This window comes from Grampus griseus (genome assembly GCF_964374135.1).
Source record: "Grampus griseus genome assembly, chromosome: 2".
Classification (NCBI taxonomy): Eukaryota; Metazoa; Chordata; class Mammalia; order Artiodactyla; family Delphinidae; genus Grampus; species Grampus griseus.
In genome coordinates this window covers 84,837,757-84,856,005 of record NC_139018.1, presented here as the reverse complement: position 1 = coordinate 84,856,005, position 18,249 = coordinate 84,837,757, and the positions used below count along the sequence as shown (strand labels likewise).

The following is an 18,249-nucleotide window of genomic DNA, read 5'->3' as shown; positions in this document are numbered from 1 at the left end:
CTCCAAACAGATCATACCAAATAACCCATTTGATTAGCCAATTCCTTAAACAGTGGCGCTGGGGTGGGATTTTAGAACTCATGCAGATGGGGCTATCAACTAAAAACAACACAAGCTACTCATTTATTCAACACATCTTCAAGGCTACAATCAAGTTTATGGTTGAAGCAGTTGTTCTGCCCTTAATTTTTACCTGGAAGTTAATTCATCCATATTATGTAGTACAGAAAGCTTGACTTTCAATCAAGTACTTAAGTAGGCTCAGCTTCATGGTAAGGAGAACGAGTGGCCCTCCTTACAGGCATATTTGCAGCTAGCTCATGCCTATGCAGAAAAAGAAGCTAACTGTCTACTTTCTGTAAAGCATCAGCAGGACACCCTCCCCCGCTCCTCCGGGATGGGCCTCTTGTCCCAATACTCAGCTGTGAATGTTGTGATACTTAGCCCTTGCTAATAGTTAAGAGTCTTCTTATGGACATACTGAATAGCTCTTCCCTGGATTGTCCACCCATGTTGCTAGATCACTATGAAGGAATGGAGATGTTTAATGCCAAGACTGTTTGCTAGAAGGCTGTTAACAGTGTCTTCAACTGTGGTAACAGTGGTTTTATAAATGTTCAAATGAACATTTATTATCCAAGAGTAAGCTTCTAAGAACCGTATGTTTTTTTGTTTTTTTGTTTTTAATTATTTAGAACTTATTACCCAGTGCATTTCCCCATTGGCACTGATATCAGAAAACTCAAAACTCAACTGAGTGACTGATATATTAGTCACTGTACCTGTTAACAGTGCTCATTTTCTGCCCCTTTTAAACCAGATTTATACTGTTTTGTGTTGTGTGTAATACCACAAACTGCCTCAAATTCTTTGAGAAATAGGCAGGTTATTATGTATTATTAAATTCAAAAATGTTTCCCATCCATCTTTGTGGCACCCCTTTAACACCAGATACCATGTAAGACAGAAACATCAACTTCCTAGGATGTTATTTACTCACTACTCTGCTGCTAACTCAGCCTCGGGGTTGACTTTACCTTCTCTTACTCGAAGCTGCTTGAGTCCAGCAGGACCTGGCCTGAAGGCCCCCCACCCAGGGAGCTCAGTTATGACAGGAAGCCTTTAAATTAGCAACTGCTAGTCACTCATTTTCCCTTTAGGTCAGAGACAGGGAGAGATGGCTTCAGCCATATATCAGTCCTTCCCCAACAAAAGTGATAGGCACAGTGTCTGAATGTGGAAAACAGAACAACTTATTGCTACTTTGGAGTTCTTCCTTTTTTTTCCTTTTTTTACTGTTTACTTTAAAAAAATTTTTTTACAAATTTTTAAAAAATGTTTTATTTTTTTAACTTTATTTTTTACAGAATTCTTTTTCATAGTGAAGATTCACTGCTTTATCTGGAAGGTTTTGAAAATTCTCAAAAACAAATTTAAAATAATAAAAATACATTAGACTCAAACAAATTCATTCCATTAGTAGAATAATAGCTAATTGTATTAACCATTGTATATACACAGTATCAACATTAAAAACAAACAGCTTAGTGGCATTAAGAACATAATTTTATCAGCATACCTTCAGTTCATTAAATGAATTGTGTTCTTCAAAATGTTTCTTTTTTCTCTCAACATATTGATCAATGGACTCCATTTCCTTAAAACGAGCCTCATGAAGCTTCTTAAAATCTAGAATATTTCCCCAAATATGACAATTAACAACAAGACAAAATCCATTTATTCACCTTCCCTATGTTTTTCTGTTAACACTTATTCTTGTCTTGGCACCCCTGACATTCAACTTCAGCATCATCTTTGCTAAAATTTTAATTTCAAAACATTTAGGTTTTAGAAAGTCAGGGGCAAAGCATATTCACCTTATAAACTATCGAACACTGACCATCTCTCCATTGTCCATTTCACTGCTGACTAACATCTTTGTTTAGTCCAGAGGATAAGAAAAGACTAACAGATTTGTCCTCTCCCCTCACCAATTAATTAATGGCCTTTATTTAATCATAAATTTGACATTTAATAATGCTAAGAAAGCTCTATGCAAAGGATTGGCAAACTTTCTGTAAACGGGCAGACAGTAAATATTTTAGGCTTGGCGGTCATATACACTGTGGTCTCTGTCTCATATTCTTTCTCATATACAACCTTTACAAATGTAGAAACCATTCTTAGCTCAAGGGCTATAAGACAGTCCAAGATGGGCGATAGTTTGCTGACTCCTGCTCTGTACTATTCTAACTAATTATATTCTTATTAAGTATAATTGTTAGAATTTCTCAAATATGCTAAGCAGCATTTTAAGTACTCTAAATATATAGCACAATCAACATTCTATGTGCCAGGCAATAGAGAAAGAGAATTACATGTCCAGAAATGGAGTCCCTTAGACTTATTACTAAAAATAATAATAAGTTTTTACAAGGTAGACATTGTGCCAAGTACTTGATACACATTAATTCTCAGATATTTCTTGAATACTTGCTACAGCCTAGCTGCCCTGCTAGGTAATCAGAAGTGGAAAACTGTCTTAATTAATCCATATATTAACCTGATGAAATAGGTAGTTTAATTATTCCCACTTTAAACTGAGGACGTGGGTTTACTGGGGATAAATAAGTTTCCCAAGGTCTCACAGGCAGAAAATGGGGGAACGAGGGCGCAAACCCCAATGCCAGTGTCTGAGCCTTCGGCTGTCACAGTGCACTGCCTCGCCAGCGTCAGCCTGAAGGGGGCCAACCACCATTTTATGTTTCTTTGTGTGCAAAACTTACTTGGAGTAGTGCTTGCAGTTCTTTTATTTTTTCCGGGTTTGGAAAACCCATCTGTGTAGAGAGACTTCTTTCTTTCTGAAGGTATCTTTGGACCTTCATTACCTGAATCCAAGGATACAGAACTAATGAAAGATTTCCAAAAATTATTCCCATTAAGAAATGTAAGTTAACGTGGAGCATATTCATGTGATAGGCCTCTGCCAATGTGTGGGAGAGACGGCACAAGGAGCACAAAGCATTAGTTACAGCATCACCACAATTTTAGCTCATATTTCAAGTAGACAGAAATTTTATGCTTCTTGTATAGATGTTTTTAAATTTCTGTATGTTTATAAAACTCTTTTCCAGAACTTTTGCTATGAACATGTCTAGTTGTTTTAACAAGGATGATAAAAGTCACACAATCCCACCAGCCTAAGAAACACTATTATCATTTTGGCTATTATTATATTTATTATATTTTCTCAGGTCCTTTGCTTCTATACTTGTTTTGCTTTTGTTCTTTAAATCCAGTTAAAGCCATCATGTATATAAGGGTTGCTATTTCCCCCTACTTATCTCTCACATTCTAGTATCTTTTTCAGCTTAAGGCAATCTACTAAAAACTGTGCAAGTGGGTTTTCAAGAAATGCTACTTATAAAGTCACTCATCCTTAAGGTTTCCCAATGCATCCATAAAACAAGGCAAAAGAATGACTGGATAGAGCAGAGGGGTTATAGGGCTTTTGCTTGGACCTTGGCCATGAAATAGGATATTTAAGGAGTCACAGTCATTCCTCACAAGATACTTATTACAAATGGAAATATAATAACTATTACAAAGGAGCAACCTAGCAGACACCACCATAACCAGGTGATGCAAGTGGACAAGACTAGTCATAGGACAAACCAACATCTGAGCCCTCTGGGGTGCTGAATGAGGAGGACACAGCCCTAGTTTGCGGGATTCCTGCCAATAGTGCATGATCTGAATCTAACCATCAGCAACATTAGACAAACCAAGTCAGAGGACCCAAGAAACTGTATTTAAAAAAGGTCAATGCGCTAGAAGACAAAGGAAGGCTGCGGAACTGTTCCAGATTAAAGTAGCTTAAAGAGACATGGCAGGACTTCCCTGGTGGTGCAGTGGTTAAGAATCTGCCTGACAATGCAGGAGACACGGGTTCGAGCCCTGGTCAGGGAAGATCCCACATGCCACAGAGTAACTAAGCCCATGTGCCACAACTACTGAGCCTGCGCTCTAGAGCCCGTGAGCCACAACTACTGAGCCCATGTGCCACAACTACTGAAGCCCATGCGCCTAGAGCCTGTGCTCCTCAACGAGAAGCAACCACAATGAGAAGCCTGTGCACGGCAACAAAGAGTAGCCTGTGCTCGCCGCAACTAGAGAAAGCCCGTGTGCAGCAACGAAGACCCCACGCAGCCAAAAATTAAAAAATGTATAAATAAATAAATTTATTCAAAAAAAAGAGAGACATGGCAATGAAATGCAAAGGATGAGTCGAGATTTGCCTTTGTTTTAAGGAACATTGCTGGGATGAAATCTAGATAAGGTCTGTCTACAGGTTAGTTAGCAGGTCTCACACTTTCTAGCCTCAGGATCCCTTTGTACTCTCAAAAGTTACTGAGGACCCCAAAGAATTTTTGTTCATGTACATTATATCAATATGTGCCATATTAGATATTAAAACTTAAGACATTAAAAAATAATTGATTCACTAAAAATATACCCACTATACGTTAACATAAATAATTTACGAAAAATGGCTAAAATTTCTAAATCAAAAAAGTGAGTAGAGCGTTTTTTGTTTTTGTTTTACAATTTCTTTAACATCTGACAATAAAAGGCAGCTGGATTCTCTTTTCTTCTGTATACATATGTTGTGATATATTGTTTTGATTGAATATATGAAAACGAATTTTGTCATATACAGCTATGTGGTTGAAAGTGAAGAGTATTTTAATAGCCTTTTCAGATAATCGTGGATATTCTTCTTTGATACTATACCAAACCTTGACAAGTGGTTGTTTCTCAGAGGTTAGTTGTAATGCGGAATAAGAAGAAGCCCTATCAGTGAACTTTCTGCTCTCTGTACATTTGTGAGAAAAAGTTCTGATGTTTTAAGAAACACAAATATTTAGGGGTAAAGGGGAACATATCTGAAACACTCTCAAACAGTTCAGGAAAAAAATGTATATAACACATATACGTACGTAGATATGTATATAAATATAAATAGAGAGGAGGATAAAGCAAATACGTCAAAATATTAACATTTGAGAAATCTAGGTGAACGATATATAGGAGCTCTTGGTACTATTCTTACAACTTTAAGTCTGGAATTATGTCAAAGTTTAAAAAATTCCTCTCACCAGAAACTGCATGATCAGATTTTTCTCCTTCAAACTGCCTGTGTGCTTCATTGGGCAAACCTGACTTAAAGGGTCCACCCTCATTTTTCCCATGCCTTCAAAACTGGGTCCTAGAAGTAAGTCTTCTTGACAACAAGATTGGTGGAATAATAGATATTTTAAATTCCACCCCCACTTCTGACCCTGTCTTATTTCTTTACATTCCCCTAGTCTCAGGATTTCAAAATGGGTTTATGAGGCATATGCATCAAAATTACCTGGGGTACTTATTAAATCTGCAGAATTCCAGGCTCACGTCAGACCTACAAATCAGAACATCTACCTTCTTTAACTTTCTAGATTTAGTAAGACATTCAAAATTCTGGGGTAACTGGGAGGGCTCAGCATTAGAAATTCTGCATTTAACTGCTTGGTGGACATGAGTGGATCATCTTCTCTCCCAATCCCCTCAGGCAAGCCTCAGGTCCCAGATAGATGTGCTGGGGGAAATGAACACTGAAACACTGTTGCAACTGGCAGGCTTCCCGAGGGATGAAATCAGAAAGCATCAAGTCCTGTTAGGCATAGGGGAACTGAAGTTTTCTGGCCTTATTGAAACAAATTTTTAATTGAGAAAGTTTAGGGAAGAGGTTTTTAGGAGGTTAGAGACTAAGTAAAATATACATTTATCATAATAAAATGGCCACCCCCCCTGGGAAGGTAGACTCTGCAGATCCCTTTTTTTTTTTTTTTTGCAGTACGCAGGCCTCTCACTGTTGTGGCCTCTCCTGTTGCGGAGCACAGGCTCCAGGGCCATGGCTCTCCGGCCTAGCCGCTCTGCGGCATGTGGGATCTTCCCAGACTGGGGCACGAACCCGTGTCCTCTGCATCGGCAGGCGGACTCTCAACCACTGCGCCACCAGGGAAGCCTGCAGATCCTTTTTAACTGTCCTACTTGAAGGGGCTAACAGGTCTTTGTACCTGTCTCTGGAGCAGGCCAGAAGGAGCTAATTGGCAGAATGAGCCAGGCTCTCTCCTCATCCTGCCTTAAAATCAACTGCCTTAAACTTTCCAGATACCACTCATATTCTGCTTTCTACACGGTTATTAAAGGTGACCTGATGGGGCTTCCCTGGTGGCGCAGTGGTTGAGAGTCCGCCTGCCGATGCAGGGGACACGGGTTCGTGCCCCGGTCCGGGAAGATCTCACATGTCGCGGAGTGTCTGGGCCCGTGAGCCATGGCCGCTGAGCCTGCGGGTCCAGAGCCTGTGCTCCGCAACGGGAGAGGCCACAACAGTGAGAGGCCCACATACCGCAAAAAAAAAAAAGGTGACCTGATGGCCTACTGTATTTGGTTCTAACTTTTGCTTTCATTGCTGAACCCTTAGAAGTTCTACATAATGGTGTTACGGGTTGAACTATTTCCCCAAAAGAGATATGATGAATGAAGTCTTAACCTCTAATAATTGTGATCTGACCTTATTTGGAAAGGGTCTTTGTAGACATAATCAACTTAAACCAAGGTCATTAGGATGGACCTAATCCAATATAACTGGTGTCCTTTTAAGAAAACGATGTAAAGAAAAAGACACACAGGAACTTCCCTGGTGGTCCAGTGGTCAAGAATCCGCCTTCTAATGCAGGGGACTTGGGTTTGATCCCTGCTCAGGGAACTAAGTTCCCATATGCCATAGGGCAACTAAGCCTGAGTGCTGCAACTACTGAGCCCATGAGCTCTAGAGCACGCATACCACAACTAGAAAGCCCGTGTGCCACAACTAGAGAGCCCACGTGCCACAACTAGAGAGAAGCCCACGCACTGCAACAAAGATCCCACGTGACGCAACTAAGACTGGACACAGCCAAATAAATAAATAAATAGGGACTTCCCTGGTGGTGAAGTGGTTAAGAATCTACCTGCCAATGCAGGGGACACGGGTTCGAGCCCTGGTCTGGGAAGATTCCACATGCTGCACAGCAACTAAGCCTGTGCGCCACAACTACTGAGCCTCCGCTCTAGAACCCACGAGCCACAACTACTGAGCCCACATGCCAGAACAACTGAGGCCCATGGGCCTAGAGCCATGCTCCACAGCAAGAGAAGCCACTGTAATGAGAAGCACGCACACCCCAAGGAAGAGTAGCCCCCGCTCGCCGCAACAAAGACCCAACGCAGCCATAAATAAATGAATGAATGAACGTTAAAAAAAAAAAAGAAAGAAAAAGACACACAGAGAGACTGCCACATGATGAGGAGGCAGAGATTTAGCTGCAAGCCCAGGTCTACAGCCACCACCGAAGGTATAAAGGGGCCAGGAAAGATTCTCCCCAGAATCTTGGAGGAAGATGGCCCTACTGACACCCTGATTTTAGACTCCAGCCTCCAGAACTGTGACAGAATAAATTTGTGTTTTTTGGTTTTTTTTTTTTGGCCGCACCGTGCGGCTTTCAGGATTTTAGTTCCCTGACCAGGTACTGAACTCGTGTCCCAGCAGTGAAAGCGCCAAGTCCTAACCACTGGACTGCCAGGGAATTCCCAAATTTTTGTTGTTTTAAGTTGCCCAGTTTATGGCACTTTGCTATGGCAGTCCTAGGAAATTAATGCACATGGTTACCCTAGCAATTTTGGATTTTTAAAAAGTTACTTGGCATACCATTTATTCCACTTTTTCCTGAGGGCACTGCATTCTCATCTTGACTCTTGTTTGGTAGAGAAGGAGCTTCTACAATAGTTCTGAGAGCCTGGTTTTCATGCTTTTCTTGATTCTGGAATTCAGTAGGATCACATACTTTTATCTCTGAATGATCCTGCTACAGATTTTAAAAGAAAATAAATGATTTCAATAACAAATAAGAAGGAATCACACTTGAAAATTGCTAAGAGTAGATCTGAAAAGTTCTCATCACAAGAAAAAAACTGTAACTACGTGAGGTGTTAACTAGACTTATTGTATATATATTGTGAAATGATCGCCACAAATATTGAATCATTACATTGTACACCTGAAACTGATAGGATGTTACATGTGAATTATATCTCAATTTAAAAACGTATCATTAAAAACATTGCTTATATTCAGACATAAAGAAAGAAAAAAGTAATCACTGCCTTCCAAAGATAGGTACCAAATTGAGGAGGAAAATGAATTGAAGAAAGAAAAGTAGGAGACCAAGATTTTTGAGTGGCAGATTTGGTTCTCTGCCTCACCAAATGTCATGAGAACATGCATCTGGGAATAGTAGAGACTAGGGACCACTGGAAGGCATACAACCTCTAGAAGAGCAGAGGTTGCTCTCCTAGGGAGGAGAAACTAACTAGACAAGCTAGTGACTAAGGGACTACACAAGGCTAGAAAATAAAAATTAGGACCATCTTGTAAAAGTTACATTTGAATGAAAGGATAATAAAATCAGAGTCCTCTCAGAGCAAGTGGGAGAAGCTCCCGGAATCACGTGACCACACTGTTCAAAGACTAAGCTCAGCTGATCACCAGGCCCGGGACAAGATAGGAAGGAGGAAAAAAAAAAATCATATTTGATGTTGGTATCTCTTTCCTTCTTACTTACTACACCTCACTTAAGAAAATACTCAATGAATGTTCATATTATTCAGCAAACGTTTAATTTGTGCTTAATACTTACTAAGTGCTTTCCGAGTGCCAGTGCCCGGGGTGTGATGAGGCCAGACTCAGGTTTGCGCTTTCATGGAGCTCACAGCAGTGTTTGCCACCACCCGATATCATAAGGGAATTAAGAGAAGGCTCCCTAATAATATACCAGTTTGGGCACAGGTGGTAGCTTATTTTTAGTTTGCACATTTCTATTCACCTGGGAGTCAGGGATCCTGTAGACAGTCCTGCGCCTTCTCCTTGTTTTGGTGACATGGCCCACTGGCTCCCTCTCAGCTTGCTCCTGGCTGCTGAGCTGTACCTCAATCTCATCACAAGAAGATGCAGAAGTTTGAATTTCATCCTGAAAAAGAGAGACATTAATCTGCCATGTCCAATGTATAGAGTTACAATGCTCAGGAAGAATCAGAATTTAAACTGAATAAAAAATATGTATTACATATGCAAGAGATAATTTTAAAACCCTCCAGCACTAAATTATAGGCAAGGACAAGAATGATAGAGTATTCAGAAAGAAACACTTAACAACCCAAGCTAAAAAACTAGGCTTGCAAAGCATTCAAAGGTATTTTAGTGTGTGTAAATAAGCCAATTATTTTTTTGGGGGGGGGGCCACACCACATGGTTTGTGGGATCTTAGTTCCCTGAACAGGAATTGAACCCAGGCCCATGGCAGTGAAAGTGCCAGGGAATTCCCACAAATTATTAAAAGTATGTTAATTTACTGAATATACACTATATGCTAGACAGTATGCTATAACTAATAACAATTACAGCTAATATCATAACTGCACTGGGCTAAGTATTCTCATGGATTATCTCATTTATTCCTCAAAGCCTATGAGACAAGTATTAACATTATCTGCAGTTCACAGGTAGGGAAACTGAGGCTTAGAGAGCCCAAAGTAACTTGTTAAAGGTCAACATAAGGGAGTAAGGGAAGAAGGGCATGTGCATTATCATAAACTAGAAGAGCTTTGTCATTAAAACAGCATGGCACAGGTACCAGAATGTCCTGAACAGAACTGCTTCCAGAAGAAATCATCGTATGACAATGGTTGCACCTCACATTAGTAGGGGATGGTCGGATTCATTATTCAACACATGATGCAGAGAAAACATTGACTATGTTTTTGGTGAGGGGGTGGGCAATGAAAGATGATCATTTTCTCACACCAAAATGAAATCTGGATGGATTAAAGATTTAAATGTAAAATATGAAACTATAAAAGCTCTAGGGAAAAATAGGTGAATTATATCCTCATCGAGTGTGAGGAAGGCATTAAGCATGTTATCCTACCTAGAGACGATAAAGGAGAGGCTTGATTTGTTTTTGGTGTTTTTGTAGCTTTTTAAACGTAAATTCTAATTTTTTGAAATAAACTAATACATATATATAGTTAAAATAATAAAATACTAAAGAGAGTATAATGAAAAGTAAGTCATTCTCTGCCCTACCCTTCGTATTTCTAGGGTTTGATGTTAAGTGGTTACTTACATATCACTAATGATTTGCTGATGGGATATTCATTTGTATTTTCAATAACTATTTTCAGTGCCTCATGTACTAAGATTTACTTCATTTGTACCACTCTCATCTCCCCATCTTCTTCCTAATAGACTTATACCACTTACTCTATTACCTTTGCAGCTTTAAACATTCTTAAACCTTTATTTCTTGTTCCATGACTGCAGACACATATCCTGTAAACTGCAGATATTAGCATCCTTATACTTTCCTTCAGCTCCTGTCCTTATCTCAACTTCTGTCATCTATTCTTTAAGTTGTTAACATTTATAGCTTGTTATGTAACCTTAATTGAATCGTCTGTGTAGCTTGATTCCAGGAGTTGATAATTCAATAGGTTATTGTAAGACATTTTTCAAGGCTTTCATTTGTTTTCTGTATCATGTTTCCTTTAGGGTCATCTTCTTCCTTACAGAGAAACCTTCCAGCATTTTAGACGGTAGTAGACAACTGGTACTCTGCACATGGAAGTAGGGAATAAGAGGGCTTTGCATCCTGACTTTTCAGTCCATTTCAGTATGGTGACTGGACCCTACCCTCTGAGAGTTAATTTAGTTGCCTGGGATTTGGTGAGGCCTAAATATCAGTGTTTTTAAAAAGCTCCACAAATGATTCTCCCACACATCCTGGGTTGAGAACCACAATATAAAATAAATGTTCTGGTTGTAAAAGAATAAGGAGGCTTAAAAAATGGAAGGTTTTTAGACAGAGGTGAAATATTACAGAAGAATAATAGTTCTAAGTGATCTAAGATCCAAAGGTATACCCAAAGAAGGGGATGGCTAATGAAGAGTGGAAAAGAAAGTCACAGGACTTAAGGAACAGGGAGGCAAGGGTAAGTAAGGGACATCCAGGTGGACCTTTGAATTCACCCAAAGTAAGGTCAGGACAGGAGATGATGAGCCAGGCAATGAGACAGTGAACACTGGAAAGCAACAAGGAAGTCAACAGATGAGAGATGAGAATTGGTGAGCCTGAACTCAAAGGAGCAGGGATATTTACGTGAGGGTAGAAAGACGCTATCTGAATCCTACTTTCCAACTCCCTGGATAGTCATGAAGAAGAAGAGAGGAAAAAGAAACTGTTCTCATTACAGAAGTGTAATCCTCAGGTTACACATATTGCTGGAGTATAGACACACTTTAAAAGTACTTATTGCCCCCTTACCCCCATTAACACAGTACAGAAAAGGTTCTATAACTGGTTTAGAAACCTATTAACATGACTCCCAGAGATGTCTTGTTTTAACCCCACACACCTTAACCAGGGTATGTTAGTTTGGGAGGCCAGCAGTGATCAGGTAGCATATGTTCATTCCTGAACGCACCATGATGTAACTGTAAAGACTTGTATAAGCCCAAGACTGAAGTGGCACAGCTGGTTCTGAGAGTCCCCAGCACACAGTCAGACTAACCTACATACAGAGCTGCTCCAACTCATATAGTTAAGGCTAATCTACAGAGGGAGAAGAAGGCATCCAGAAGGTCATGCTCCTTAGATGTGACCCACACCTGTGCACTTCCCTAGGTGACGATTTGGAGGTCTGGAAGCTTACCCATCTGTCTGTCCTTGGTAATATTACTGATCTCTTTGCCATGTATTTGGACTGTGCTGACTCCTGCAGCTTTAGATAAACTGTCTATGTCAGTTCTTTCCACCAACCTAAGCTCACTATTGACAGATTCACCACTTAGGAATTCTATAGCTGACCAAATTTTGATTATCATCCTGCTCTTGTGAAAGTTTTTCAAAATGGAATGGCTCGTGAGATGCTGAATTTGAAACATGATAGATCATTTTAAATTTAGCCCATCAATTACCACCCAAAGTAAAATCCTGATTTCAGATGGCACTACAATATGTATCCTTAACCATGAAAAACTTTTTAATTAATTAAAATATCTATATTGATTTAGTTGATATAGAAACTTAAAGGAATCCAAAATCAATTTTGTCTATTTTATATTAATTAAACCTGGAATCAAAAAGAATTTTGAACATTTAAAGTTTTTAAATGTTTATAACCTAGAATACAGAGAATTACAGAGTCTATAAAGACAGAGGGAAGGAATTCAGATGCTCAGTTCATGTTTATATTTACCTTCATTTCAAGATATATAATGAAAAAAAAAAAATAAAAGATATATAATGGATGCCCTCCGAAGCCCAGTTCCTTAAGGCCTTTCAACATTTTCCTGTATTTCAAGTTAAGAATGAAGCATTCATTGATCATTTAGGTGTTGAGCCTTGTCAGAACTCTTTGGGGTGGGTCTGAAGCAGCCATGACAACTGTTCCCTCCCATCAGCAGTGGTTTAGTTTCCCACAAGTCACTTCCACAGTCCCTACTTCATGTGATTCTCACAACCCTCAATTCAGCAGAAAATATGTTATTTCCATTTCAAAGACCAGGAAACTAAGAATAAATGATTTGAGTTTTCCAAGGTCACACATACAAAAAAGACAGAGCTGCTACTTAACTGGGTTTTTCTGACTTCAAATCCAGTTCCCTCCCTATTCACACCATTTGGCATACATGTGGCAACTAGTAATTAATCTTTGCCTTTGTATGAGAACATCTTATTCAATAGATTACAGAGGCAGCTTTGTCATTTATAAGAATTATGAAAGGATTTACAATTACCAATGACAATCTCTTTGGTAACAGCATGTCTTAAGTCATCACCAACTGTGTTTATCATTTATTAACTGATTGTTTTGCTATTTAATAGGTGATGAAAATGTTACTTACCTGATTCTCATTTTCTTTTCTAGCTTCATTTTTAAGGTGGGCTTTTAAGGCTCTTAACAACTTGTCTGCCTGCAGAAAAGTTTAAAGACCTTATCAGTAGAGCCAAAAATCAAATAAGCACAAAAGATTCATTGAACATTTTCTCCTGTTCTTGTACTCATCAAATGTCATCCGGGCAGGCTGGGAGTAGGGTAACCAAGATAGAAGGGGTCCCTGTCCGCACAGATTTCACGGCAGAAGCCAGAGAGGAAAGTGGCAATTACAGCACAGTGGGGTAAATGCCCACGTGAGGAAGCTCAGGTGTCGTGTGAGAACACAGGTGGGCTGGGCCACCAAAGCCTGGACCGCTAGGGTAGACTTCAGTAGGTAAGTGGACATGCCAGTCCTAAGACAAAGATGTGAGGTCACTAACTGCTGAGGCTGAAGGACAAATAGGAGAGAGTGGGACATAGGGAAAAGGGTAAAGAAATAGCATGGGAAGGTAAGAATGTGTGGAGTTTGAAGAACTAAAGGTTAGTGTGGGCTGAAGCAGGGAGCTGTTGGAGGGGATGGTGAGAGAGAATGTTGGGAAAGTGGGCCTGATCCTGCTAGGCCTACTAAGCCTCTAAAGAGTATGAACTTTACCCTCGGGGCAAAGGCAGTCTGCAGAGTTTGCAGCAGGGCAGTGGGTGACCAGTTTTGCATTACTCAGGATGATTACTCTGGCTGTATAATGTGCAGAATGCATTTGGTGAGGGCAAGATGGAAGACAGGGCAAGGGCCAGGAGGCTGTTGTAGGAAGCCAGAGACGACTTCGGCCTGAGCTAGAATGGGACTGAGGCCACATGGATGAATTAAAAACTTTCCTAGGAAGTAGAATCAGTGTGAATCTGAGGGTTGAGGAACAGGGAAATTTATCATGCCTAGGTTTCTGGCTTGGGCAGCTGGTGAAGCACGTGTGGAGGCGTGGGGGATCCTAAGATGGGGAAGGCCAAAGGCGCCGCCTTAGGAGGATGGCTACAGGTCCCCGGGGGAAGGGAACTCCTAGCTCCTCCTTCCACCACAGAACTGCCCTTTCCGTTCTTTCCTGAAAGAATACTAATGTGATGGGTTATGTTTTCCTGTGCTTTCAAAGCTTAAGCACATGGCTGGGTTCTCATTCCCTCCTCTTCCACCAGCCATACAGTTGAGAGCCAGAGAGTTTCTTCTCAAGGGGGGCCCAGCCACCAGGCTCGTCTCTTCTCTGCTCCTACCATTTACCATCAGCCATGTGTTCAGGTGAGAATGGCAGAGATCCCGATTTGGTTTGGGCTTCAGGGCACAGGAGATGCTGTGCTCAGGCTGTGAGTTTTACCAGAACACTCTGCATCAAGATATCAGGCACCACACCGGCTAGTAGTAATAAAGGAGAGACCTATTTTCTACTTGCTGTTGTTTCTTGAACCTCTCTTCGGGTCTTCTCTGGGAAGTGAGTGATTGGCAGGGCAGAATTTAGGCATTCTTGGTTCTTCTTTTTTTCTCCCTCAATCACTTTACAGAGGTATGACTGACATACAAACAGTTGTCGATATTTAATACATATAAATTGATATGCTGGGAGATCAATATACACTTGTGAACCCGTCATCACTGCCTTAAATGTATCACCTCCAAGTTTCCTACTGCCCGCTTTAGATTTTTTTTGGTGGTAAGAGCCTTTAACATAAGACCTAACCTCTTAGCAAATTTTAAAGTATTGTTAATCATAGGCTCTATGTTGTACAGATTTCTAGAACATCTTAAAATGCCATGAAAACCTCAAATATGCAACAGTGACGAAATGAAGGGCCTGTAGCAGAGCCAGGTGAGGGCATACAGCAGGAGGAATGATGGGGGGTGATGTTTGGGGGAGCTGAGCTGGAGGTGCCGATGTTAGCATCAGCACATTTTCATGCACTACCTCAACAACCTGGTCCAGGCACTGGAGAGACAGTGGTGAGCAAAACAGACAAGGTCTCTGCCCTCCAGGAACCTCTAAAGGTAGGCTACTGGGGAAACACCCTATTAACCAAGTAAGCAAAAATAAATGGTATGACATTAGGTGCTAGGAAGCAAAAACAAAACTGGAGGCTCAGGGTAGAGGCAGGGGAGGACAACCTGCGTTAGGATGGTCAGGAAAGGCCTCTCAGAGTCGGTGACTTTTGAGCTGAGATGTGAATGAGGCAGTAGGTGAAGATGCAGGGGAAGAGCATTCCCAGCAGAGGGAACACAAAGCCCAGAGATGGGCTGGTGAATTTGAAGGACAGAGAGAAGCCAGTGTGGGGGGCACAGTGAACACTGGGGTGAGTGGAGGGCAGGGAGACCAAAGAGGTGACCTGGGTCAAGAAGAGGGTTACCGGCCACAGCACGCAGTGTAGATTTCTTCCTTCTAACTAAAATTTTATTATAAAATTGTCGAGTCTATAGAAAAGTCAAAATAGTCTAGTAAACACTGATACTCCTCACGTAGATTCAGCAACCCTTAATATCGTCTCATATTTGCTTTCTTTCTCATTCATATGTATTTCTTGCCAAGCTGGTTGAAAATAAGTTCCAGACATCATGATACTTTACCACTAAATACATCAGCCACATCTCCTAAAAATAAGGGGATATTTTCCTACATAACCTCTAATGCATTACCTAGGAAAAGTAGTAATTTTCTAATGTCCTTTGATACATAGCCTAAAATCAAATTTCCTCAATTGTCTCCAGTTTTAGCTTAAAAAAATTTTTTTCCCTCCAAATCAGGATCAACCCAAGATTCTCACATTACATTTGGAGAAGTTTGGATTTTATTTTAGGTGTAAGGAAAATTTGACGAGAACTGAGCAGAAAAATGACATATTCTAAGTTTCAACTATCACCCAACTACCAAGAGAATACTATTTTAAGGCAAGAGTAGAGGCAGGGAGACCAGCAGACAGCCTGAAGCAGTGGTCAAGAAAGGAGGGTGTCATGGCCCAGGTTTATAGCACTGGAGATGGCACACAGGCCAGATTTCAGGTGTATTGATACTTGGGAGGAAGAGCTCACCAGGATGGATGGGTGTGGGCAGTGAAGGGAGGAATCAATCATTTACCGACACAGGGAATAGATCTTCATTGTTTTGACCTGATCATGCTGTTTTTTTTTTTTTTTTTTTTTGCGGTATGCGGGCCTCTCACTGCTGTGGCCTCTCCCGCCGCGGAGCACAGGCTCCGGACGCGCAGGCCCAGCGGCCATGGCTCACGGGCCCAGCCGCTCCGCGACACGCGGGATCCTCCCGGACCGGGACACGAACCCGCGTGCCCTGCATTGGCAGGCGGACCCTCAACCACTGCGCCACCAGGGAAGCCCTGACCTGATCATGCTGTTTACGATGCACTTAATTGCACAAGTCAGCAGATGAGAGGTCTTACTGAATGTTTGGATTTGGGCGTCATTAGTTCCAGGTGAATCTAAAGTTCTGAGAATGAATAAGATCACCAAGGGAGAAGCACAATTAGAGAAAAGAAGGCCCAAGAGAGAACCCTGGGATACGCCACATTTAGAGATTTAGCAGAGGAAGAACTAGCAAAGGAGACTGGAAAGAAGTGCTAGCAAGGCAGGAGAAAACCAAATATCAAAGAAGTCTAGAAAAGGAAGTGGTCTGAGCAGAAGGGAAGGTTCAATCATGCCAAATGCTGCTGATGGGCAGGTGAAGACAGATAGAGATGGACCACAAGCTTTGCAAGGTGCAGGGCATGGTGGCCTCAAAAACATCAATTTCAGTAGAAAAGAACAGAGAAATTGGGCAGTAGATAAAAGACGTGGGTCAGGAGAGGGGTTTTGTTTCTTTTTTAAAAGATGGATGACATTAAGATTTGATTGGGCGCATTATGGAAATGAGCCAGCAGAGTGAGGGAAACTGATGGAGTGGAGAGGAATAACTGCAGGAGTGTAGCCTCAGAGCGGGGAATGGGATCTCCAGCACAAACAGCAAGGCTGCCCTTAGGCGCAGCCTTTTACCATAACATATAACAGGTGGAAGGCAAAGGATATGGGGACAGGTGGGTCTGGTAATGCAAAGATGAGGTAATTCTCAGTTTAATTGCATCTATGTTTCTATGATCTATGAGGCAAAGTCATCAAGTGATGGAAGGGCACCAATCTAAGGTGAGAAGATATGAAATAACTGTCCTCAATAATGGGAAAATTAATGACTACCAAGGAAGTGTAGGAGAATCAAATAAATCATAAATTAAATTTATGGTCACATTTAAATTAAGTTCAGTCAATAAAGTTAGGGGATTTTCTCCAGCCAGGGTCAGATGGTTAGTACAGGCAAGGATTAAGCACATAGCTTGTTTAATCAGGTGTGGAGTTTTGCCAGGTGAGGGAAGGGAGCTGCAAGAAGGTAGAAATAGTGGTAGTTTTATAATTGAAGCTTGCAAGAGTGAGAAAAGGACCCTGGCCGTACAATAAATCTTAGTAACTGACTCCTTCATTTTGCCTTACCATTAAGAGTAGTGTCTCACCATTATATATAGAATGGATAAACAACAAGGTCCTACTGTATAGCACAGGGAACTATGTTCAGTATCCTATGATAAACTATAATGGAAAAGAATATGAAAAAGAATATATATATGTATAACTGAGTCACTTTGCTATACAGCAGAAATTAACACAACATTGTAAATCATCTATACTTCAATAAAATTTTTTTTAAAAAAGAGTAGTGTCTCAAAAGAAAGTTAATATTTTCTCTTCTAAATTTATTTTGAATTTTGTCATACTGGTGAAATTTACTTAAATCTTATTCTGTTAAGTTTTTTAAAAAATCAAGTCTTGATAATTTCTTAGAACAATTTATTCAATTTTTTTGCTATGCACTTAGAATTTTAAAAAGGCAATTGATTTAACGAGCTCTTAAGCTGTACCAACTGTAACTTAAAACATTTTAATTATGGAAGATTTCAAATGTGTACAATGAACCCCCATGTATCTATCACCCAGTTTCAACAGTTATCAACATTGTGCTCTTCTTACTTCATCTAGTTCCCCCTCTTTTTCCTGGAGTATTTTATAGCAGATCCCAGGCATCGTAACATTCTACCTGTAAATATTTGGCTAAGAGGTAAGGACTTTAAAAAAAAAAAAGCATAACCACAATACCACCATCATATGCAACAAAATTAACAATAGCTTAATATAATTTAATACCTAGTCCAAGTTTAATTTTC

General features: G+C 40.5%; 1 protein-coding gene across 3 annotated transcripts in view; it reads right to left on the bottom strand.

Annotated features, from left to right (window-relative positions):
* Positions 1-18,249, bottom strand: part of NUSAP1 (nucleolar and spindle associated protein 1) — a gene marked incomplete at its 5' end in the record, with an annotated part of 32,745 nt that overhangs the window by 12,600 nt on the left and 1,896 nt on the right. The window contains 5 exons of one of the 3 annotated variants that reach the window (XM_082647555.1): positions 1,580-1,689; positions 2,787-2,888; positions 7,793-7,949; positions 8,916-9,110; positions 13,046-13,114. In XM_082647555.1, the coding sequence (XP_082503681.1) occupies positions 1,580-1,689; positions 2,787-2,888; positions 7,793-7,949; positions 8,916-9,110; positions 13,046-13,114 (633 nt within the window). The remainder of the gene's footprint in view (positions 1-1,579; positions 1,690-2,786; positions 2,889-7,792; positions 7,950-8,915; positions 9,111-13,045; positions 13,115-18,249) is intronic. The other 2 variants (XM_082647553.1, XM_082647554.1) reach the window with 2 other exon arrangements.